This window comes from Lactuca sativa, chromosome 8 (assembly GCF_002870075.4).
Source record: "Lactuca sativa cultivar Salinas chromosome 8, Lsat_Salinas_v11, whole genome shotgun sequence".
NCBI lineage: Eukaryota > Viridiplantae > Streptophyta > Magnoliopsida > Asterales > Asteraceae > Lactuca > Lactuca sativa.
This window is the reverse complement of record NC_056630.2, coordinates 274,522,874-274,546,091: the sequence shown is the minus strand read 5'-3', so window position 1 is coordinate 274,546,091 and position 23,218 is coordinate 274,522,874. Positions and strand designations below refer to the sequence as shown.

Below are 23,218 nucleotides of genomic sequence, written 5' to 3'. Positions count from 1 at the left end.
AAAGTCAACCTTCCTGACTGACTCTACTCACCGAGTCAACCTGCTGACTCGTTGAGTCCCTATACTCAGAACTCCAAATCCACGACTCAATTCTCCGAGTCCAACAAACTCTGAGTCCTTTCTCACTCAACTCACCGAGTCGTCCCTCAACTCATTAATTCACAGCTCAACCAGAAAAGATTAGGATTCCACGACCAGACTCGCCGAGTCCAAGAACCGACACGCCGAGTCCAAAGCAACCTTCAACATACTTGCCGAGTTATTCTTCCAACTCGTCGAGTTCCTACCCATCTTCATCCAACTCGCCGAGTTCACCCATGTGACTCGCCGAGTACCTCTAGTTCTTAATCCATACAGTGGTTTTCCAAGCCATGCAGGGGCTCCAGTCCATAGATCTACTCTTCTACAAGCCACCCATCACGTAAAGTGGAAAACTTTACGTGAATTCAAGGAGATCTAAGCATAATACACTCTAGGGCTAGGGTTTGGGACTAAAAGGCTTCATCAACAACTCTTGAACAGGGACTTTATGCTCTTTTGGATCATCATAACACTAGATCTGAGGTAGCAACCTCAGATCCAACCTCCAAACTCAAGATAGCACTAGATATACTCCCAAAAATCCCATAAATGATAGATCTAGATGGATAACAGCTCAAATAACGAATCATTACCTCAAGAGAAGACTCCAACAAAAGAATAAGCTAAAACCTTGCAAAGCCCCTTGCTCCAAGCCTCTTAGTCTTCAAATATCTCTTCAACCCACTCTCCTTCAAGATCCAAATGCTCTCTAATTCTCTCACAAACGAATATTAGGGTTTATGTACTTCAAGGGAGAGTAAAGAGGCTGGGGAGAGGGTATTATGTTCTTTATATAGGGCTTAACCCCCGGAATTAGAGTTTTCTGCATACAGCACCAACTCGCCGAGTTGACCATCCACATTTTCACTTTGAACCCTGAACTTGCACTCCTGAACTCGGGATGTTACAATTAATTTCATCGAAAGAATCAGATGAACTAAAGTCCAACAAACTTGAAATTCCTTTGAAGATCTCTCCTTTTTGAAGGTTTTCCATGTATTAGGGTCTAGATATGGGTAGATTGGAATTGGATCGCTTCCATTGGCCATGAAATCACGTATGAGCCTCTTTTTGTAGGATTTCCATGTAGTGTTGCAAATTTTAAGCACATCACCTCTGCGTTTATTATTTTGAATATTCCAGCGTGTTTGTTTATGTCAAAGTAAAGATTTTAACCGTTAATAACATATTCTAACTAAATGAAACACATATAATAGGTCTTAGATATCATACTTTAATAGTTAACCACAACATTCAAGTTCACCCTGCGGCACTTTCTTCCAAGTTCGATAATTGATAGAAATCATCGAACGCGTGAGGACTCCACACTCATTGGCGAACATAATTTGTTTATCCCCATAATGCAGACCAAAATGATTGAAATCAACTTCTTGTGGCTCTTGACTGTCAATTACTTGTGTGGCTATTCTCTTTTTTCTCTCTTGTGGTTGCAGTGGCTGTTGTGGTTGATCATCCATTGTATATCTCAATAGTTTATTGGCTATGACAGTGATGAAGCTAAGCATTGACGTTATTTATGTGTATTGTTGTATTGGGGACTTAACCTGGTGGTTTCTGAGTTTTAGTAGCACAAAGGAGCTTAAAAAACCGCATAATGGGTCAAATGGCGGGATATCGAACATTAATGGCGGTAATTTTTCCCCATTACACAACGTGGTTGATTGATGGTAGAAAGTAGAAACCGATTTGTTTTATAAGAAGTAGTTATGGTAAGTTTTCATTATGGAAAAAAATTGATTAATTAATAACCTGTCATGGAAAATGGTAACGTATAAGGTCCATTTACCAGGTTGTCATTGTTTATCAAACTTTATCTCACAAACAAAGTTGTTGCTCATTGTACAGTAAAAAAGTATGGTTGTTAGCTGGGGTCTATGAATTCATGAAAAGGGTCATCCAAAGAGTATAAAACCCGGTTACTTGTTTTAAATCGGGCCATAAATGAAAAGCCCCTATTTCCCTACTAATAAAACCTGTTTTTTTCAAAACCGAATCCTTTCTAGAGGGTCCCATGTACTTTTTTGTAGTAGTGGTAGTGAATTGATCATATATTTTTGGACATGTAAGTATTTTATATTTGTAATGTTAGATTTGCCGTATTTTATATTTATAAGATTGTTGGAATTGTCGTTTTGTAATGTTGGATTTTTAATATTTTAGTTTCTAAAAGATTAGGTTTTAAGCTTTTAAAGTTATTAAAAATAGTTTTTTAAGCCTAAAATAAAGCAGTTTTTTAGCAAAAAAAAATGGAATTTTAAGCCTATAAACCTGGGGAACCGGGGGAACGGGGGCGGGGGCAACAACTGATTTTGGGAGCGGGGGCGAGGGAAGCTATTTTCACTCCCGTTTAGTCCCGTTGACATCCCTACACGCACTTGAAAAGAAGAGCACGACTAAGAGCAAAATACTACTCACATACAAACCTCCATTCTTCTTAGAAGCTAACACCCTAAGCCAATTAATCTAAGTCATGTTTTTCTCTTCCAAATCCGCCCCTATGAAGAAATTGTTGAATGTTGAGTAGAGCTTCAATTTTCTACAAAATATTAAGGGAACCCAAGACTAACATGATTAAAGCCAAATGACCATTGACAAATAAAGTTTGAAATTTCCATTTGGAAACTTTAGCCACCACTTTCAAAACCATCTCTTTCCAAGTAGAGAAAGGATTCATATTTCCGCCAACCACCAAACCAAGATTAAAAAAAAAATAGTCTTCATGATAGCACAACCAATATGATTCTCCAAATGATTAACCTGATTATTAGGAACACAACCTCCAATAAGGGTGGTTATGTTGAAATTAATTCTCAAAAATGCTAAACAGAAACAATATAGGATACGAACAATACTCATAACATTGACTCCTTCCACTCTTCCACAAAAATCGCATGTATTAGCATAAAACATGTGAGAGATATAGAGATCAGAATCTGAATAAAAAGAAATCCCAGAGAAAAGACCCCGATCAACCACTCTCTGAAAAACAACTTGTAGCTTCTCCATAAGTTTTTTTTTTTTTTTTCTATAAAACTGCATTTCTTCGGTAGTCAAGCCGTTAACAAGAATCGAACCCCTCAATGATTGGAAGCAACCTTGAATCCAACCCTCCACTTAGAACCGAACGCCATACAATCTAACACATCATCTAGAAAATCCTATCTCACTCAATCGTAAGATTTTTCAAAATATACTCTAAAAACCATGGTTGTTTTCCACTTCAATTTATACCATGAAATGATCTTATTCATAATAAAATGATCATCTAATATAAGTCTGCCTCTAATAAAAATAGACTCCTCATTACTCACTAACCCATCTACAAACAACGCTAACCGGTTAGCAAAAAATTTACCAACAATCATGGCAACCAATAAGATTGGTCGAAAGATATTGGAAAATTATTTACAAGTATCTAATTTCAGATTCTCGCTTAACCTCCATCAAATCACAACGGTATAAAAAAAATAAAAAAATAAAAAGCTTATTCAACGGTATAAAAAAAACTTATTACGATGTACTACTTCATGTACTATTTATGTGTTAACAAATATGCTATTATGTAACAATATAATTAAAGTAATAAAAAAATAGTGATAGGATGGTAAAAAAGAAAATGTTTATTATCATCATGTACGACTTAATGTATTATTTACGCGTTAACTAAACGTTAGTTCATTAGTAAATAAACTGCTTCTATAATTTTATTACGCGGGGACAAATAAAGTTTAATAATATATAATCTGTAAACAGAGAATGAAGTTTTTAGGAAAAGTTATTGATATTTTATAAAATGTAAAACTGAAGTTGAACGAGTTTAAAAACACACTATCAACGAAAAGAATTATAAAATTTAGCATTATGCAACATTTTCACATGTAAGGCCTCTTTGACATGTAGGAGAAGGTCTGTTTGAACTTAATATCAGCGAGTTACACGTTATCAAGTGCTTTTACGTTTATAAGTTTGATTATTGTATGTAAAATGACTCCTATATTTAACACAAAATTAAATAAATTGTCCATGTGGTTTACTAAACCTCAAAAATTGTCTTTATTAATTTGTTTCGATGAATATGATCCATATGTTTTCAAAACTTGCAAGAATTGTCCTTTTTGTTAACTCGGTTAATTTTCGTCTCTTAGTTTGATGGTAATTTGGTTTTTTCAGTTTGGGTATTTTCTACCCTATTACTTTTTAAATGTCACTTTTGATAAATTTCCGTCTCTTACTAGGAAACATGCATGAAATTAAGCACGAAAACATAAGTAAAGTTACGTCGAAATGTAGATAAACTTAAATTTAAACCAACACCTGCATAAAAAAACAAGTAAGTTTTTTTTTAAATAAAATTAAGGAATAGAAGTTATAAATTCACGTCAACATGTTGACCACCTTAAATTTATAACAAAACATATATAAAAATAAGCAAGTAAAAAATTAATTTTTTTTTTATAACAAACGAAAATTATTAAGGAAAATCAAATTATATATATACTACGAGGGATAAGCACGAACGTTTTACAAATGGAGGTGCGAAATTAACATTTTATAAAGTTCAAAGGGTTAAAGTGACATTTTAAAAAGTAAAAAGATAGAAAAATCATAAACTTATAAACATAAAATATAGACAACAATTATGTTCCTATGGTTTACCCATGGTAAGAAACTCAGTCTCGGTTACGTGAAAAAACCAAATTACTCTCATACTAATAGACGGAAACTAACGGTGTTAACAAAAACGACCATTTATGACCAAGTTTTAAAAACCATTAGGATCATTTTCTTCAAAAAAAAAATTAATAAGGACTGAGTTTGTGAGCATTTAATTACAAAAAATTATCATCATATATACGTTTCATCTATAGACATGCAATCAAAAAGTCAATCAGATTTGCTCAAACAGAGCAGTAGATAATCTACATGTTTAGTTATAGTTTAATCAATCTTAATCATTTCAAATGAGTAGTAAAAGTATATATGGTCCATGATGCTAGAGGACAACTGAGTAACTTCAAAAAAATCTTACATGTTTAGTTATAGTGTAACTTCAAAAAAAGTTATTTGTAACTTCAATATCATATGGTCCATGATGCTAGAGGACAAATGAGTAAGAGTATATAATATCGCAACTCCATGATCATAAATATATATGCATTAACGGATCATCTTTCATTTATATTTTTCAGTGATATTTGTGACCTACGAGTTTTCATAGTTTGGAGCTCGTTTCACAACGTCTGGGAGCTATGGTTGTATACGAGGTCAGTAATTATCATATCTAAATTCTTTGTCGACGATTATGATTATCTTTGAAATTTACAAGTTTAATCTATACTGGATATGGCTTCTATGTTTTCATGATGCAGGAACTACAATACGTAGGATTTGTTCAGTTGATTGAGTTGAAAGCTTTAGCACTCTTGACGAATATATATGATTTTTTCAAAGATAACTCCGGTTTTCTCAAAAGTGCGGTTGTTTCTGTGGAAAGCATAGTCATCTCCCCCTTGCAACTGATTAACGAGAAGCTCATAATATTGTGCGACTATAAGCTTAGTTTTATTGATGACAAGGTACAAAGTATATACACATACTGCCTTTCAATTAATAGATGACTAAAGTAATTACATCATTATATTATTAGATTATATGCGGTGTTTTTTAGCTAATGAAGTTAATTAACCCGACATATATAACTTCATCTGTGAAGCTAGATACGATAATAATTTCTGAGTTATGTACGTTATGCATAAGTAATAACGTAACATATATATATATAAGTCAGGAAATCTTAATAAGCTTTAATGTCATTTGATTTCTTCATGATGTGTCCTGATTATATTTTAAAACAATTTCTTTTTACAGTTCGAGAAATACGCTCCAGATTTTATCAAGAACCTCCTTGGCGGATTAAATTCATATATTAAAGAACACATATCTTCTGTTGAGGAATTCTTTGGAACACTAATCCAAAAAGCAAGAACTATCGTTGAGAATGGTTTAAGCAGCATAGAGTCCCTGATCCAAAAGTGTATCGACGCCAAGAAAGCCATATTCGAAAAGTTGGTTAAAAGAACTGAATCCATCCTTGAGAATGGACTTGACTATGCTAAACAAGCACTAGACAAAATCAAAATTGTTGTGGGAGGTATCCCAATCATTGGTGATGCAACACAATCATTTATCACCAATCAAATAGAAAAGGTTACTCAATGGATCGAGACCACAACATCTTACATCAAGCAATATGGTATATTTGGAACCATAACCACAACAGTTAACCAAGTTGTAAAGGAAACTGAAGAAATAACTGCATCCATCATCGAAAAGGGTACCGAATCAGCCAGCCAAGTTATATACATAACCATATCTGTGGTCGGTGGTATCCCAATCATTGGTGATACAGCACAATCCGTTCTCACCTCACAAACAGACATGGCAACTCAATTGATCAATGCTACAACTTCTTCAATCAAGGAGAACGGCATAGTTGGAACTATCACATCAGCTGTAGAACAAGTTGCAAGTGAGGCACAACAAACAACTGCATCCATCATCCAAAAGGGTACCGAATCAGTCAACCAAGTTTTAGACACAACCATATCTGCTGTCGGTGGTATCCCAATCATTGGTGATGCAGCACAATCCATTCTCACCTCACAAACAGACATGGCAAGTCAATTGATCGATGCCACAACTTCTTCAGTCAAGGAGAATGGTATATATGGAACTATCACGTCAGTAACCACGTCAGTAACCCAAAATGTTATAAACGGGGCACAATCAACAACTGAATCCATCACCGAGTCAGTCAGCCAAGCTTTAGACACAACCGCATCTGCTATCGGCAGTATCCCAATAATTGGTGAGGCAGCACAATCCATTATCACCTCACAAACAGACTCCGTCAAGGAGAATGGTATATTTGGAGCTATCACATCAGCAACCCAAAATGTTATAAGCGGGGCACAATCAACAACTGAATCCATCATCCAAAAGGGTACCGAGTCAGCCAGTCAAGCTTTAGACACAACCAAATCTGTTATCGGCAGTATCCCTATCATTGGTGATGTAGCACAATCCATCATCACCACACCAACAGACATGGCAAGTCAATTGATCGATACTACAACTTCTTCAGTCAAGGAGAATGGTATATTGGGAGCTATCACATCAGCAACCCAAAATGTTATAAGCGGGGCACAATCAACAACTGAATCCATCATCCAAAAGGGTACCGACTCAGCCGGCCAAGCTTTAGGCTCAACCAGATACTTTATCATCGGTTTCCCAATCATTGGTGATGCAGCAGACTCCATCATCACTAAACAAACAGACATGGCAAATCAATTGATTGATAGTACAACTTCTTCGGTCAAGCAGAATGGTATATTTGGAGCTATCACGTCAGCAGCTGGACGGGTTGTAAACGAGGCACAAGCAACAGGTACATCCATCATCCAAAAGGGTACTGAGTCAGCCAGCCAAGCTTTAGACACAACAAAATCTGTTGTTGGTAGTATTCCAATCATTGGTGATACAGCTCAATCCATCATCACCAAACAAACTGACATGGCAAATCAATTGATTGATACCACGACTTCTTCTGTCAAGGAGAATGGTATATTCGGTGCTATCACTTCATTGACTCAGAATGTTGGTGGATCAATCATCCAAATGGGTTCTGATTCAGCTAGCCAAGCATTAGAAACAACCAAGTCGGTTGTCGGAGGTATCCCAATTGTTGGGAATGCAGCAGAATCTATTATTACAACACAAACAGACATGGCTAGTGATGCGGTTGAAAGCTCAACTTCGTCGGTCAAGAAGCATGGTTTATTAGGAGCTATTTTATCAGCGGCAGGACAGGTTGTAGAAGATGTTGGAAACACAGCAAACAAAATCATTGAAAAAGGTTCTGATTCTGTCGAAAAAACCCTAGAGAAAACCACATCCAGCATTGGAGATATCCCAATTCTAGGATCTATATTTGGGAAAAAAAAGTAATTGTTTGGTTTCTAATTATATTGTGAGTAATTATGAATTACATCATGGTATGTGAAAAAATATACTCAATGATGCTAGAGAAAAGCGATTATATGTACGTTGATATGTGTTCAAAAATCAATAGTAAACTGAAATAAATAAATGATCGAAATAAGCATGATACTTGCATGTGTAAGTTAATATAGATTATATAGAATAATAATATAACTATGTCTGATTGTCATTGGTTATCATATACTTGGCAAAAACCGAAGATTTTGTGTTATAAAAAAATAATATAGGTATAAATTTAGGCCATAAAATTAAAGAAATTGTTAGAGATGTTTTTTTTACTTATTATTAAAATAAATGTGAGACCCGTATATTACACGAGTTTAATAAAAATAATTATATTAACTTATGAACATTAAGTAATTTTTAAAATAATATTTATACATATACACAAAGCCTTTGAATAATAAGTATATAGAATTTTCTAATATGTGCCCAAAATGCACATATAAGAAGTATTAATTATAAATATATTACCATAATTAAATTTAAAATACATTTATTATGAAGATTATTAATGTATTTCACATTTAATTATAATATTATTCATTATAATTAATGTATTTTATATTTAACTATGATAATATTTATCATTAATTAATGTTTTATGTTTCTTATATGTGTCTTTAGACACATGCTAGAAAATCCACAAATATATAATCGACTAACAAAAGAGTAATAAAATTTATTAAGGACATACGGCCTATGGAAATTTTTTTTTTAAATATAAGAAGAATCTTTTTATCTGAAAATGTCAATAACATTCTTGGAAAAAATACATATTTTCCTATTAAATGATGAACATCCAATTAACAAACTTAATATCTACCATGTAGATTGCATATAATGAACAAATGATTCATGTTTAGAATAAATTCGAATATGGTTTTGGTTAAAAAATTTAATATGAAACTTTTCTTGAAGTATAATGTTCACTACTACAAAATCAAAAATAAAATACGGTTGAAAAAGCAATTATAATACGGACATTGAAGCGTATTCTAATAGAACGCGTTTTATTTGAAGAAGCAATAAAATACGGTTATAGAACCGTATTCTATTTAGAAGATATAATACGGTAAACTATGCATGGAATACAGTTGTAGAACTGTAATCTATAAGAATATAGAGTACGGTAATCTAAGTAATAGAATACGATTATGGAACCGTAATATATGAGAAGATTTAGTACACTAATCTAGAAAATAGAATACGGTTGTAGAACCGTAATTTATATGTCTATTAATAAAAAAAATCAAATATTAAATAGTTTCGAAACCAATTATACCGGTCTTCCGTTTGATACATGGATATGCGTGTTTATAAAGTTAAGAAATGTTTATAAAGTTAAGAAATTTAGTCATGAGAAATTATAAAATTGACAATTACAATAAAAAAAATAAACATAAATACATTAGCTTTTACGAACAATAATAATTGGTCATTCCAAATAATAAAAAGTAACTATAACAAAATAGTAATTAAAAATAAAGTACTAAGACACAATCATGCTAGAATCAAACGACAAAGAAGAAGGACAATTGTTTTCATTACAAACCTATAAGACCTAAAAAAGGTAAAAAAAAAAAAAAAAAAAAAAAAACAAAGAAACTCCTTCTGTCTTTTTGCACCTTTCCGATTACCGTGGCTCCATTATTCAAAGTGGACTCGAACCAACCATCTGCAATGAAAAGCTAATCAAGAACCAAAAGTAAAGATGAGTCAAGATTTTATATTTTTATGTGTAAAAACAAAGCATATGATACATGACTTTGTTTAAACCATAGAAGGTTAATCAAAATAAATCCAATAATAACAAGTGTAGAAAATAGAACTAACCATTAAACACAGGCTTCATTTCATATATTTACTTTGAAAAGTAGTCATCCACGCATTGACCACATCGTCCAACAACTTTTCAGGAATGGGGTTTATATCATTCCAAAGGTTCTATATGTAGAATAAAACAAAAACTCTTATTGAACAAAAGAGACGGTTTGGTGCAATAGACAAAAAATGAAAAAACAATATTACAAAAGTTACTTACATTCGGGAATGCATATTGTCGATACATGACAAATTCACGCATCCATTTCAACACATAATAGCCACATTCCCAATTAGACGATTGTTGATTGCACTGAAAAAATAAACATCAAAAGTTTTCTTATATATATATATATATATATATATATATATATATATATATTGAGAGAGAGAGAGAGAGGTCAATTACATCAGCAATCGTCCATGTCATTGGATGTGATGTTTCAAAATCTTCACTAAACATTTCAACAGCCCTAAACAAAAACAAGTAATATTGTTACAATTTATAGAAAGAAATGTCATCCAAAAATATATAAAAAAATATCTTACTTTTCAACATGCTTTATGACTTTGTAGGAATCAGTCCGATTTCCTGACTTCTTGATGGAATCCAAAATGTAACCAGTGCGTTGATAAGGGCAAATCACAAGCAGCAACCAATGACGACTAGAATGTTTAAAGTGATTAGGATAAAAATCAATGAACAAAAAAACATACAACAATTATTATAGTAGACTATAGTACCTTTGCCAATATGGGGCAAGAAAAAAGTCTTTTTCTTGATGGAAATTCATTGTTTCAGCGATCTCAGTTGCAACACGATTGTTATGTTGGTTAGTCTTGTCCTGCTCATCATGGACACATACTGTTTCGGTGATCGACTGTGGGTTTATAAATGCACATCTGTTAACCCCATTTGTTGCAAGAATGGAATGTAGCACCCTGAAACAAAATAATATATATTATAAAAATAAAATATTTTAAAAGTTTAATATAATGAAAATTAATACACTTACATTTGATACCAAAGTATACAACTAATGTCAAGCTCTTCACTATTCAACATCTCTAAAATCACATCATGCCTAATGTATGTTTCAACCCTCCCCGGCCCAAACATACCAGGTTCTGACTCAACATGAAATTCTTCAATAAATTTGTTGCTTGTAAAACTATTATACCATGATTGAATGACAGGTCTGCCTTGTAGTTTCTTTGGTGTCACAAATTTTTGTGTTGCCCTCTTTGCAGTTGTTGGCAACCGCTTGGCTGCTTGCTTTTTTTGGTATTGTTGGACCTGCATTAACAGACCATTTGAATGTTACATAGGGTTCAAGAATTTCAAGGGACTATTACTAGTTTTAAGCAATTGCCTGGTTATCCATAACAGGGGCAACTTTTTTAGTGGGAGGACTTGCATCTTTTTCCACGGATGGAGGCGAGTGGGAGGTCTAGTAGATAGTCAAAGTAAGTGATTAATATAATTATGGTACTACTACAATATTAGAAGAAAAATAAAGGATATGCATGTATACCCTAGTAAGAAGAATCGCATGTCTTGGCCACTGAATAAAACTATAAAGTGCTTCCCCTAGGTTATCAGCATCACTGGTTGGCATAGGAATATGGAGAGAATGATAGTCACCATAGATTATATCTACTGATACCTTCACATGATCTTTTTGTAAAGGTGTCGAGTGTACTATCCCATTTCCAAATGGGTGGACGCGTCCCTTGGCACATCTTCTTTGCACCATGCCGTAAGGTAGCAACAACTCATACTCTGTAGGAACCTGAAACACACATCATGTAGTATATATGTAGCTAGTGCCTTTATATAAGTAATTATTTATGTTATACAGATACACAATACACACTGATATTTTATCTAATGCATCCACCACTGGTGTCGATTCAAGATTAGTTTTGTTCACCACCGGGCTTGGGCTTGTAACAGTGTCATCATTATTCTTAGCAATCTCACGTCGTAATGAGGCAATCTTATCTTCCATGTCAACAATCGATTTGGCATGTTCCTCTTGCTTAGCCTTCATCTCTTTCAAATCTAGTATCTCATGTTTTTTCCTATTTTTCTCTTTAATCCCTAGTATAGATTGCTTCAATCCAACATTGTACCCGATTGCCCTCATACGACCAGGATGCTCTGGTCCTAAAACCTCAACCAATAGATCGGATCCTGGTCTAATCTCCAAGTCTCCTTGAGATACTTGCTTTTCTTCTCTACATGTACATGTAAACAACATGATCTTGAGAACAAATACCCCATAAGAAACATTCTTTCAGGGAAATCATAGCAAAATTAAAATAAATGGATTATTATTGTACAATATTATCCACTAAGGGCTCCATATCTGGTGTTACAATCAATGCCCCTGAGGAATCGCGTTTTAACCGAGCAAATATATAATCCCTTGCTTGTTCGCTTGATATTTGGTGGGCTTTTGTCAATACACCAGACTCCATCTCTTGCTCCCATCAAGGTCGCATGCCACGATACCCTTGTGGGCCTAAACGGGGCGGGTTCTTGTTCATCATCACACTTGCTGTTGCTTTCACTCTTATTTCCTTCATATATGAGGAGCAAAATTACAAACATTACAACATAAATAACCTCACCAGTAAGAAAGTAAACGTGTCACTTCTTATGAGCTAATGGAGAAAATGTAGTAAATAATTACCAAGAGTTTCATACCTTAAATTCGGGCTTGGACTTTTGCTTTACAAAATCATTCCACATGTCTTTGTCTAGGTAGGGGTATTTTTCTAACGGATCAATGCGTCTGTCCATGAACTTGACAAGCTTGGACTTGTAGCTCCTCCATTGTTGATTGCAAACTTTAAGTACCTGAGCTTTGTAATCATCATTTGGTATGTTCCAGTGAGTTTGTAGTAAAAAGTGTATAGTAACTATTATTAACATGTTTAATTATATTTAAAATAAACACACATAACAAGTTTTAGTTATTATACCTTAATATTTAACCACAACTCATCAATCTCAGGTTGAGGCACTTCATTCCACTGTTTTAGGATAGAAATCCTAGTTCTCACAGTGACTCCACAATAGGTGGTGAATTCAAATCTGTTATTTCCGATAGTTTGACCTAACTCATCAAACTCAATTTGTAAATGTACTAATTTGTGTTTTGGCTTATCCTTTATAAGAGAGACACTCCTCCCTTTCCTTTATGGGCAACTCATTGTATTCCTACAGGAACAAATAAGATATCAAGACTAAATAAACTCTGAAGAGTTGTCAGAAAAATTACATCTTATCAAGTCATAAAAACACAATACATATCAACAACAAAAAAACAGATCAAATATTAGTAATAAGATAATCATAGTACATATCAACAATAAAAAATAGCATTTTTTTCACTTGTTTGTCGTCTTACAGACTCCTAAATTACACAAAAACCAAAACTTTGATAATTTTATCACAATACCTTGTAAATAGATGACAATTTTTTAAATATTCATCTGGACATTATCGTGCAAAATAGAAATTACTGGAAAAGACATTTTTTTTTCTCTATACTCGAACCTGAGAACAATTAAAAGTAAGAAACATTCTTTCTCTTACCTCGAATCTTAGGAAATACCTGCGCACAGTGGTGAAAAAACTCAGATTTGACTGCAAACGGTTGTGATGCTGCAACAATAGATATCGATTTTGAGAGGGAAAGCTCAAAATTGACTGCTGTGAAATTCACTTCTGTAAAATTAGGGCTTAATTATGCCTATAAACTTAATATCGATTTTAAGAGGGAAAGCTCAAAATTTTGGCGGGCGAGATTAAAGGATCGTGCAGTTGATGCTACATGGCGGTTATCAATTGAAACCGTATTTCTTGTAAAAAAAGAAAGAATCACAGACCCTAATTAATCTATGATGATTTTATAGTTAAAGATGGTAAAAAAAAGTGTGCTTGGTGAAACCTGATATGTGCCAAAAAGGGGTTTTGAACAAAGCTAGTAATTAAATCTTTATGATCTACGGCTCATAAATATTTTGGGTAAAAAATGTTTCCATAAATTTCCCAAATGCATAATATATTAATTAAATATTGGTTGATGGTTAATCCTTTTATGGCTATTTTTTCTTAACTTTAATAAATAATTCATGTAGTAAATATAATTATGAAATTGATATTTAAGATGATGATCTAATAAAATAATGTATAAGGCAGTAATCAAAGATAGTATATGACATGAAGCATGACACGACATGAAAGTCAAGTTTTGAAATGTATAGTTGAATATTAAAATTATTTTGGATAATTTAAGTAAATCGTATTCAAAACACTTTCTAAGTTTGTAATTTCGATCCCATTGATATCACAAAATCAAAATTGAGATAATCCAATAAAAATACAATAAAAAAGGAATAAATGTGAACAAAAAAACTCAACCCCCCCCCCCCCCACCCACACACCCACCTCCAACAACCCCATCCATCACCACACCTGCCCTCCACCATTACTACCACCACCACCTCTACCTCTGCCACCACCGCTTCCGCCACTACTACCACCGCCACCACCACCACCACCACCTCTACCACCGCCATGGAAACCGCCTACAACAACCACCACCACCACCTTTACCATCAGTGCCACCACCTTTACTACCACTACAACCTTTTCCACTGCCACCACAACCACCCACCTCTTCCACATCCATCACAACACTACCATCACCGCCTCCAATATAACCACTAGCTCTGGTGGAGGTAGCTGTTGCGGTGATGGTGGTGGTGGCGAAGGTGTAACACCCAAAACCTGGTATGTCTGGAAACCCTTAAGAATTTACGTTTTAGCATAATTGGTCCCATGAGTATGATGGGCGTAACTATGAGTACGCGTAGCGTACTCTGCATAAATGATCGCGGAGGAGCCTCACGTACGCAGGGCGTACGTGAGGGTACATCGGGCGTACGCGTCGGAGGGTCAAAACCCTAAATCCCAAACTTGCCCCCTATTTAATCATCCTTAGCCTCTTAGATCAAACCCTATCAGCTTCTTGAGCCTCTTTTCGTCTACTTTCATATGTGGTATTGTGTGTGAGAGTTTTGAGCTTAAGGAGAGGGTTTTGGTAGGCATTTTAGAGTTCTTTCAAGAAGGAGAAGTAGTTGTACAAGCTTGGAACGAATTGGTGCTTCAAGATCATGCCTAATCGCCACCATCACCACCACCTCTACCACCGCCACGGAAACCGCCTACAACAACTACCACCACCACCTCTACCATCAGTGCCACCACCTTTACTACCACTACAACCTTTTCCACCGCCACTACTACCACCACCTCTTCCACCTCCATCACTACCACATCCGCCATAACCACCACCGTCACCGCCTCCAACACAACCACCAGCTCCGGTAGATATGGTGGTGGTGGTTGTTGTTGCGGTGATGGTGGTGGTTAAAGGTGATGGTGGTGGTGGTGGCGAAGGTAGAGGTGGTGGTAGAGGTTGGAGGCAGCGGTGGTGGAGGTAGTGACGGTGGATGAGGTTTTGGTGGTAGATTAGTTCGTTGGAGGTCGTGGGGGGAGGTTCTTTTTTTGTTCACATTTGGTCATTTTTTTGTACACTATATACCATTCAACTTGTTGAACTGTTCACATATTACCCTTTTACCTACGCTAGCAGGTTACAAGGATAAAATGTGAATAGGTTCGACAAGTTGGATAGTATATGGCGTACCAAAAAAAAATGAAAGTGACTGAATATAAACAAAATCAATAATCTGTTACCCTGAGACATTTTCTCTTTTTATTACTATATTATAATAACTGAATTCCATTGAACTACAACAAATAGTATAGTTATAACTCAATTTCATGTCATTCAAAAAATAAATAAATAAAATAAAATAAAATCAATTTCATTAAAGAGCACCATTGTAACTTAATTTAATTTGAGTATAAGTATGGTAATAAATAAAGGCTTGATAGTCTTGAAACAAAATAAATACGAATCAACTAAAAAATATTCTCTTCGTCATATACTCTCATCAATTTTGTGTTCCTACAAAAAAAATAATAAATAAATAAATAAATAAAATAAGATCACTACACATTTATAATCAAACATTATTTAAAAAAAATAGATGGTTTAATACCTTCATCATTAGGTTGAACAATATACCCCTTCATTATGGTCTGATCTTAAGTAAACATTATTATCAATGTTAAAATCTGAAGATGGAATACCAATGGAAAATGGAGGCAGCTCGTCAAATTGGTCATACTCTTCCTCGTCCTCAACATTTTCAACCCCAAGTATACGTCGTTTTCCATGTAGGACAACATGCCAGCTCGAATCTTTCGGGTCCTCAACAAAGAATATTTGCTTCACTTGTTTGGCTAGAATGAAGGGTTCTGTTGCATAACCCTCTGTGGAAAGGTTGACAAGTGTGAAACCGTCGTCATCAACCCTAACACATCGTCGGTTGTCGACCCACTTACACTTGAATAAGGGCACTATAATGGAGGAATCATATTTCAATTCCCAAATTTCTTGAACAACGCCATAATACGAGTCTTTAGCTATAATTGACCTTCCTTCATGAGTCGCACTAGAGTAGTCAATCGATGTGGCTATTAACGTGACTCCACTATTCTGTACTGTACTCTTTGTATCACGTTCTTCAGTGTAAAATGTATATCCATTAATATCATAACTTTGGTATGTTGACACCGCATTTAGTGGACCATACCCCAATATTTTCACTAATGGATCAACATTGGTTGTGCCTAAACTTTCTTTCACCTTGTTTTTAAACCATTGTGGAAATGTTCCCATATGCTTGTTTGCCAACCATTTTTGTGTCCTTCTATTGTGGGTTGTTCTTAAGGTTCCCATGTGCTCATTTATGTATGGAGCAACAACTGTCATATGTTGTAAGAGTGTAAAATGCGCTAGATGGAATTCATTTCGATCGGGAATAACCACTTTCAACCCACTTATACCAACCCCTTCAAGTCTACCTTCATGTCGTGATTGTGGTATTCTGATACTTTGCACGCCTTCTAGATAATTTGTACAAAATTCAATAACCTCCTCTGTAGCATATCCTTCAACAATACTGGCTTCGGGTCGATGTCGATTCCTTACATACCCCTTAAGAAAACCCATATATCTCTCAAATGGGTACATGTAACGTAGAAATATCGGACCACAAATCTTTATTTCTGTAACGCCCGTAGATCGGGGCTAGTCAATTTAAAGACGATAAGCGTCAAAAATGAGTTTCTGATAGAAGATTATTTAGAATGAATAATCTTAACTAGGTTATAGTATATGTTACAAGGATTCCGTACATATAAAGAACGTCGAAATCCGAATCATAACGAAGAAGTTATGACCTGTCGAAGTTTCGCGACAGAACCGGCACGACGCTGAATGACGTAAAAAGTGAATTTATGTTAGAGCGATATTTAGCCTTAGCGATCTAAACAAAATTCGTAGATTTCGTTAAACCGAGAGCGTGCATAAAAGGAACGCCTAAATCTGACTTCGTATGAGGAAGTTATGATTTTTCTAAGTTTCGACTTAACGGTATGCAGCCCAAATACTCGATTTGAGATCGAGCGGTTTTTAGCCGAAACAATCTAAATGAGAATCGAAGATCTCGTTGTTAGTAGCGAAATGATGAAAAGTTAGGCAAGAACGGACGTCAAACGAAGAAGTTATGAATTTATAACGAAGTTTTTCTGTCCCAGCCTTCTAAAAATAAATAATAAAAATAAAAGTCAAAATTAGCCGACGGAGTCTAAATGAAAGTTATAGAGTATGGTCTGACCTTCGCGTGGATATAAAGAACGTCGAAAACGGAGCTCGTATGCGAAAGTTACGCAATTTAGAAGTTCGACGAGTCAATTACGTCCCGCGTACTCAGGCGGATGCAAGTTGCCTGACCGATACTCGAGTGCCACAGATCGACGCATGCAGTGACGTCAAAGTACGCCCCGCGTAACCGAGTACGCCCCGCGTACTGAGTACGCCCTGCGTAATTTGAGATTACGCCCCGCGTAATCCCAGACCCTCAGCCTATAAATAGAACTCGAAATCAGCCATTTTCTCTTGTTCAAACTCTTCCCTCTCTCTAAGTTTTGCCTCGATTTGCGTGCAAATCATATACCGAAGCCCCGGTATCATTCCCGAGCCCCGAAGCGAGATCCGAAGCCCTGAGAATCCCGAAGAGCGTTATTCCCGAGCCGAAGCCCTGCCCGCGAGGAGCCGGTTTTTGTGAAGATCTTCCAGATCTACGAAGAGACACTACTTCTGCAAGACGTAGTGCTGTCAGATCATCTTCTGATCAAGTGAGTGTATAGTCACTTTCATCTTACACATAAATATGAAGTATTTTATAAAATACGTGTTATGTGTATATTTATATATATTGTTGTTTATATGCGTGAGTGCATAGTTACTTTCTTCTAATACATAAATATAAAGTATTAGCTATGAAATACGTGCTATGCGATATATATTGATTATCTATTTGAGATGGATTTGGAATTGATGTTTTTATACGGGTGTTAAATGATTTAAATTGTGTTTGTATTTATATCTACAAAAATGTTGGGTAGAACATGGGTAGATGGAATAGTTGGTGACGATGCGACTTCGTGCCTATTGAGTAAGCCCAGGTGACTATGAGACGTAGTGCCTATTGTGTAAACCCTGGTGACTATGAGACGTAGTGCCAATTGTATGAACCCAGGTGACTATGAGACGTAGTGCCTATTGTGTAAACCCTGGTGACTACGAGACGTAGTGCCAATTGTATGAACCCAGGTGACTATGAGACGTAGTGCCTATTGTGTAAGCCCTGGTGACTATGAGACGTAGTGTCAATTGTATGAACCCAGGTGACTATGAGACGTAGTGCCTATTGTGTAAACCCTGGTGACTATGAGACGTAGTGCCAATTGTATGAACCCTGGTGACTATGCGATGTAGTGCCTATTGTATAAACCGTGGTAGCAAATGGACTATGTGCCAGTTCCTTAGGTAAACCCTTAGGAATGAATGAAGAAAGTATAATCGATTCTTAGGGTAAAACCTTAACGAAGATAATGGGGATGGGTATTTGGGTTGATTGTTGATAATTGAATATAATAAATGTATTATTGTGGGTTGAAAACCCTATATGCTCACCAGGCTCCCAAGCCTGACCCACTCAGTTTTCTTTGTATCACAGGTATCAATACGAAGACATAATTCACTGAGAGAATAAAGGAGATGTAAATCATTAGTGTAAATAAATGTAAGTTCTGTTTATGCTTATGTTTCTGTATTGACGATGACATCCCAAACGTTTTAAAATGAATAAAATACGTTTCTTCGAAAATGTTTTAATAACGTATTTATCATGTTTTTCTGGGGACAAATTCTGCAACACTTTTATTAAAGAAGTACTCTGATTTTTATAAAGCATAAACAAAGTCGGTCTTTTCTGACCGTAAAATTTGGGGATGTCACAATTTCTCTTATAATATGGGATACAAGGTGAACCATGATGTCAAAAAATGAAGGAGGAAAGTACATCTCAAGCTGCCAGAGAGTGATGATGATATCATTTTGCCATGAATCTAAAATCTCGGGATCAATTACTTTTAAATGAATCATGTTAAAAAATAAGCAAAGTTTTGTGATTGTGTGCCTAATATGGTCCGGTAGTATACCACGAATTGCAATGGGGATCATATGTGTAAGTAAAACATGATAATCATGCGACTTCATACCACTCAATTTCAAGTCTTTCAATGATACTAACCTCTTGATGTTTGAAGAATAGCCGAATGGAACCTTCACACCATGCAAGCATTCGCAAAATGATTGTTTCTCAACTCTAGACATGGTATAACAAGCTGGTGGTAAATACGCGCGTTTTTCGTCTTTCGGAATAGAGCAAGCTCGGGTCGAATTCCCATTTTAATCATGTCCCTTCGAACCTTAATTCCATCCTTTGATCTTCCAGTAATGTTCAACAACAATCCTATCAAGCTTTCACCAACATTTTTCACTATATGCATAGGATCAATACAATGTCGAACATCTAACTTTTCCCAATATGGTAATTCCCAAAAAATTGACCTCTTTTTCCAATTATCCAGACAATTGTTTTTAACACCTTTTCCAAACACAATGTTTAGATTTTCAACCCGAGAAAACGTAGTTCTTCCGTTCATTGGTTGAGGCGCTTTACCATTTTCTGTTTTACCATCAAACAAATTCCCTTGTTTACGATATTCGTGATCCATTGGAAGCGATCTTTGATGTCCCATATACACATTTTTTTTACAGTTTTCCAACCATAACCGGTGTGTATCATTTTCATAGATTGGACATGCCTTATTTCCTTTCGTACTATACCCTGATAAATTTGCATAAGCTGGAAAATCACTTATAGTGCAAAAAATCATGGCTCGTAGTTGGAAATGCTCCTTCTTATATGCATCATACACTTCAACGCCCAAATTCCATAATTTTTTCATGTCCTCAACTAACGGAGACAAATACACATCAATATCGTTGCCAGGTTGTTTCGGGCCTTGAATTAGCAATGACATCATGATGTATTTTCGCTTCATGCATAGCCAAGGTGGAAGATTATATATACATAGTAGCACTGGCCATACACTACGTTGACTACTCATGTTTCCGAATGGATTAATTCCATCTGAACTAAGTCCGAATCGGATATTTCTAATCTCAGCAGCAAATTCCTTAAATTCATAATCAATATTTCTCCATTGAGGAGAATCAACCACGTGTCTCATTTTTCCGTCTGTGCTACGCTTCTCGAAATGCCAACGCAACAACTTTGCATCTTTGGCGTTAGCAAATAATCGTTTTAGTCTTGGTATGATGGGAAAATACCACAATACTTTAGCAGGGGCTGCATTCCTTTTCACATTGTCGTCTTCTTCCATATGATTCTTCTGTTTATATCGCGATTTACCACATGTAATACATTTATCTAGACCAGCATACTGATCTCTATAAATCATGCAATCATTTGGACATGCATTAATTCTCTCGATTTCCAAACCCATTGGACACACCAATTTTTTCGCTTGATATAATGAAACAGGTAGCTCGTTATCTTCAGGAAGCATTTCATGCAAAATCTCTAGCAAGTTTGTGAAACTTTTATTACTCCAACCACTATTCGCTTTTAAGTTAAATAATTTCAGCACATCAGAAAGTTTGGTAAATTTTGTGCACCCAACATATAACGGTTTTTCCGCATCGACAAATAGTTGTTGAAATTTTTCAAAATCTTTATTAGGAATGTCATCTTGAATATCATGTAACATGTCATCTATTTGATCATAATTGTCATTGTCAAAATCGTCAGTCTCGTCGTCGTTAGTTTCGGTATCAATCAAATTACGATAAATTAATAGCTCACCATGTCGTGACCAACGAGTATACCCATTCATAAACCCATCACATATAAGGTGTTCTTCAATTAACTTTAAATCGGTAAACATTTTACAATTGTGACACTTTTTACAAGGACACCAAATTTGACTCTCTCCTTTTTTTACTCGATGATCCTCAATAGCTTTAAGGAAATCTTTCAGCCTAATCAGGTATTCTTTGTCATGACGTTATAATTCATACATCCAAGTATCACGATCCATCTATAATTCAAGAAATTTAGTTATTATCAAAATACATGCACGATAAATATACAACAAATGTGGTTGTAAGTTATCACTCCTAATCACTTTTTAAATAACTTGTCTCATATTTTAACATATATTAATAAATTAAGTATTTAAAGCTAAACCAACGATATTTCTTTAACCATATGGAAGTAACTATACCTTATAGCTTTAAGGAAATCTTTCAGCCTGAGAAAAGAACCTGAAGAAGATCCTTCTAAAGTTTGTTGATGGGTAACTACCCTACATGATAAAAACAAAACACGAAGATCTTTCTAAAGTTTGTCTTTTATATATATATATATATATATAAAAGACATTTGTAGCTTACGTCTAACAAAAAATAAATAATCAAAAAATTTATGCTATAAAAAATGGGTTTATGCAAATGGAAAAAAAAATGTATTAAGTTTTTGAGTTTTCGACTACAAATAAGGATAGAAAAATTGATGAGATTTATTTGAAATTTTATTTTTATATTATTATATTATATAAGTAATATTATTGTTGGTTTTTTTTTGTTAATACAAAATAAGTTTAAAATCGATTATATTTGATTTTTACCATTGATTTGTTAAATAAGTGGCTTAGATTGTTTTTTAGAAGATTTTTTTCATCTTATTAAAAGATAAATTTAAAATAAATATTAGTAAAGTTAGTAATAAAAATATAATTAATAAATAACAATAAATAATAACGATGTTATAATGAAGTAAGAGAAGAAAAGTAATGGGTGATGAAAATTGTGGTTTTCAATCGGTAGCCGTTTGTCTCGGGCATGATGAAAATGCGTGGTTTTTTATTCGTCAGCAATTATATGACGAGTTATTGACTTCATATGAAGACTATTCTAGAGTTTTCATTGGGTACGATGGAGTATTTGATTCATTGTCTTTCTCTATGACGTATAGGCCAACACCACCAGAACACTATATGTTTATGCCTGAGACAGGTATCTTGTTAGCCAACAGGTTTGGTGTGATCTCCTAATTTTTTACCACAGTAGGTCCTATAACATTTTTCCCTCTGTGGAGAGGTCCTAGTGAGTTTCAAAATCATCGTGTCCTTACATTTGCCTCCTATTTCAACATTATAGATCCGCCACAAAGAGCTGTCCGCAGCCGAATTGCAAACTATGTATAAGTCGTGTCTAGAATTTTATAAGCGATTTAGACCTATAGAAAGATCTTTTATAACTATATATGATTAGTTGTTTATTTTAGACTCGGAATTTTGTTATGTAATATTTAAAATTAAAAAAAAATACTGAAGATATGTTTCTAATTTATTTTTCTTATAATATTATTTATCCTATCAAAGATATTACGTTAATGAAAATTTATTTAGAAATTTACTTTTTTATATTACTATTTATATTATTATATTCTAAAAATAATATTATTATTGTTATTTATCTTAATAAAAAAAAAAATTTAAAGTTATTAATATTAATTAGGTTAATAATAAAATTGTAATTATTAAATAATAATGGTTTTTTGATTAGGTTGTAATCAATAATAA

At 34.6% G+C, this 23,218-nt stretch overlaps 3 protein-coding genes and 2 long non-coding RNA genes across 6 annotated transcripts; 1 reads left to right on the top strand and 4 right to left on the bottom strand.

Annotated features, from left to right (window-relative positions):
- The first annotated feature begins 5,145 nt into the window (after positions 1-5,145).
- Positions 5,146-8,274, top strand: LOC111906258 (uncharacterized). Its single transcript, XM_042897863.2, has 4 exons — positions 5,146-5,212; positions 5,292-5,366; positions 5,472-5,678; positions 5,971-8,274. Exons 2-4 carry the CDS (start codon positions 5,352-5,354, stop codon positions 8,110-8,112), a joined length of 2,364 nt encoding a protein of 787 aa, XP_042753797.1. The 5' UTR covers positions 5,146-5,212; positions 5,292-5,351; the 3' UTR covers positions 8,113-8,274.
- Positions 8,275-9,740: 1,466 nt separating this feature from the next.
- On the bottom strand, positions 9,741-11,137 carry LOC122195763 (uncharacterized). The gene is made up of 7 exons (XM_042897862.2): positions 11,007-11,137; positions 10,735-10,932; positions 10,540-10,656; positions 10,400-10,463; positions 10,211-10,303; positions 10,003-10,113; positions 9,741-9,857 (listed from the first exon to the last, which is right to left on the bottom strand). The coding sequence occupies exons 1-6, from the start codon at positions 11,108-11,110 to the stop codon at positions 10,018-10,020; spliced, it is 672 nt and encodes a 223-aa protein (XP_042753796.2). The 5' UTR covers positions 11,111-11,137; the 3' UTR covers positions 9,741-9,857; positions 10,003-10,017.
- Positions 11,138-12,442: 1,305 nt separating this feature from the next.
- On the bottom strand, positions 12,443-13,938 carry LOC122195764 (uncharacterized). Of its 2 annotated transcripts, none has more exons than XR_006186476.2 (4): positions 13,598-13,938; positions 12,982-13,219; positions 12,704-12,856; positions 12,443-12,576 (listed from the first exon to the last, which is right to left on the bottom strand). It is a non-coding gene; the product is annotated as an uncharacterized LOC122195764 (long non-coding RNA). The 2 variants fall into 2 exon arrangements; XR_006186477.2 differs by having other exon boundaries at positions 13,617-13,938.
- A 5,893-nt stretch (positions 13,939-19,831) lies between these two features.
- LOC111906261 (uncharacterized) lies at positions 19,832-21,469 on the bottom strand. The gene has a single exon (XM_023902020.1). It carries the CDS (start codon positions 21,467-21,469, stop codon positions 19,832-19,834), a length of 1,638 nt encoding a protein of 545 aa, XP_023757788.1.
- A 7-nt stretch (positions 21,470-21,476) lies between these two features.
- On the bottom strand, positions 21,477-21,965 carry LOC111906260 (uncharacterized). Its single transcript, XR_002855139.3, has 2 exons — positions 21,860-21,965; positions 21,477-21,673 (listed from the first exon to the last, which is right to left on the bottom strand). It is a non-coding gene; the product is annotated as an uncharacterized LOC111906260 (long non-coding RNA).
- Positions 21,966-23,218: the final 1,253 nt, after the last annotated feature.

Excerpts from the sequence above, each read along its gene's own strand:
- LOC111906258 (XM_042897863.2), top strand. Across the intron at positions 5,679-5,970 it reads TTAGTTTTATTGATGACAAG|TTCGAGAAATACGCTCCAGA; the intron begins GTACAAAGTATA and ends TTCTTTTTACAG.
- LOC122195763 (XM_042897862.2), bottom strand. The coding sequence starts at position 11,110 with ATGTTTGGGCCGGGGAGGGTTGAAACATACATTAGGCATGATGTGATT. Across the intron at positions 10,464-10,539 it reads GTCATAAAGCATGTTGAAAA|GGCTGTTGAAATGTTTAGTG; the intron begins GTAAGATATTTT and ends GTTTTTGTTTAG. Across the intron at positions 10,304-10,399 it reads TGACATGGACGATTGCTGAT|TGCAATCAACAATCGTCTAA; the intron begins GTAATTGACCTC and ends TTATTTTTTCAG.
- LOC111906261 (XM_023902020.1), bottom strand. The coding sequence starts at position 21,469 with ATGAATGGGTATACTCGTTGGTCACGACATGGTGAGCTATTAATTTAT.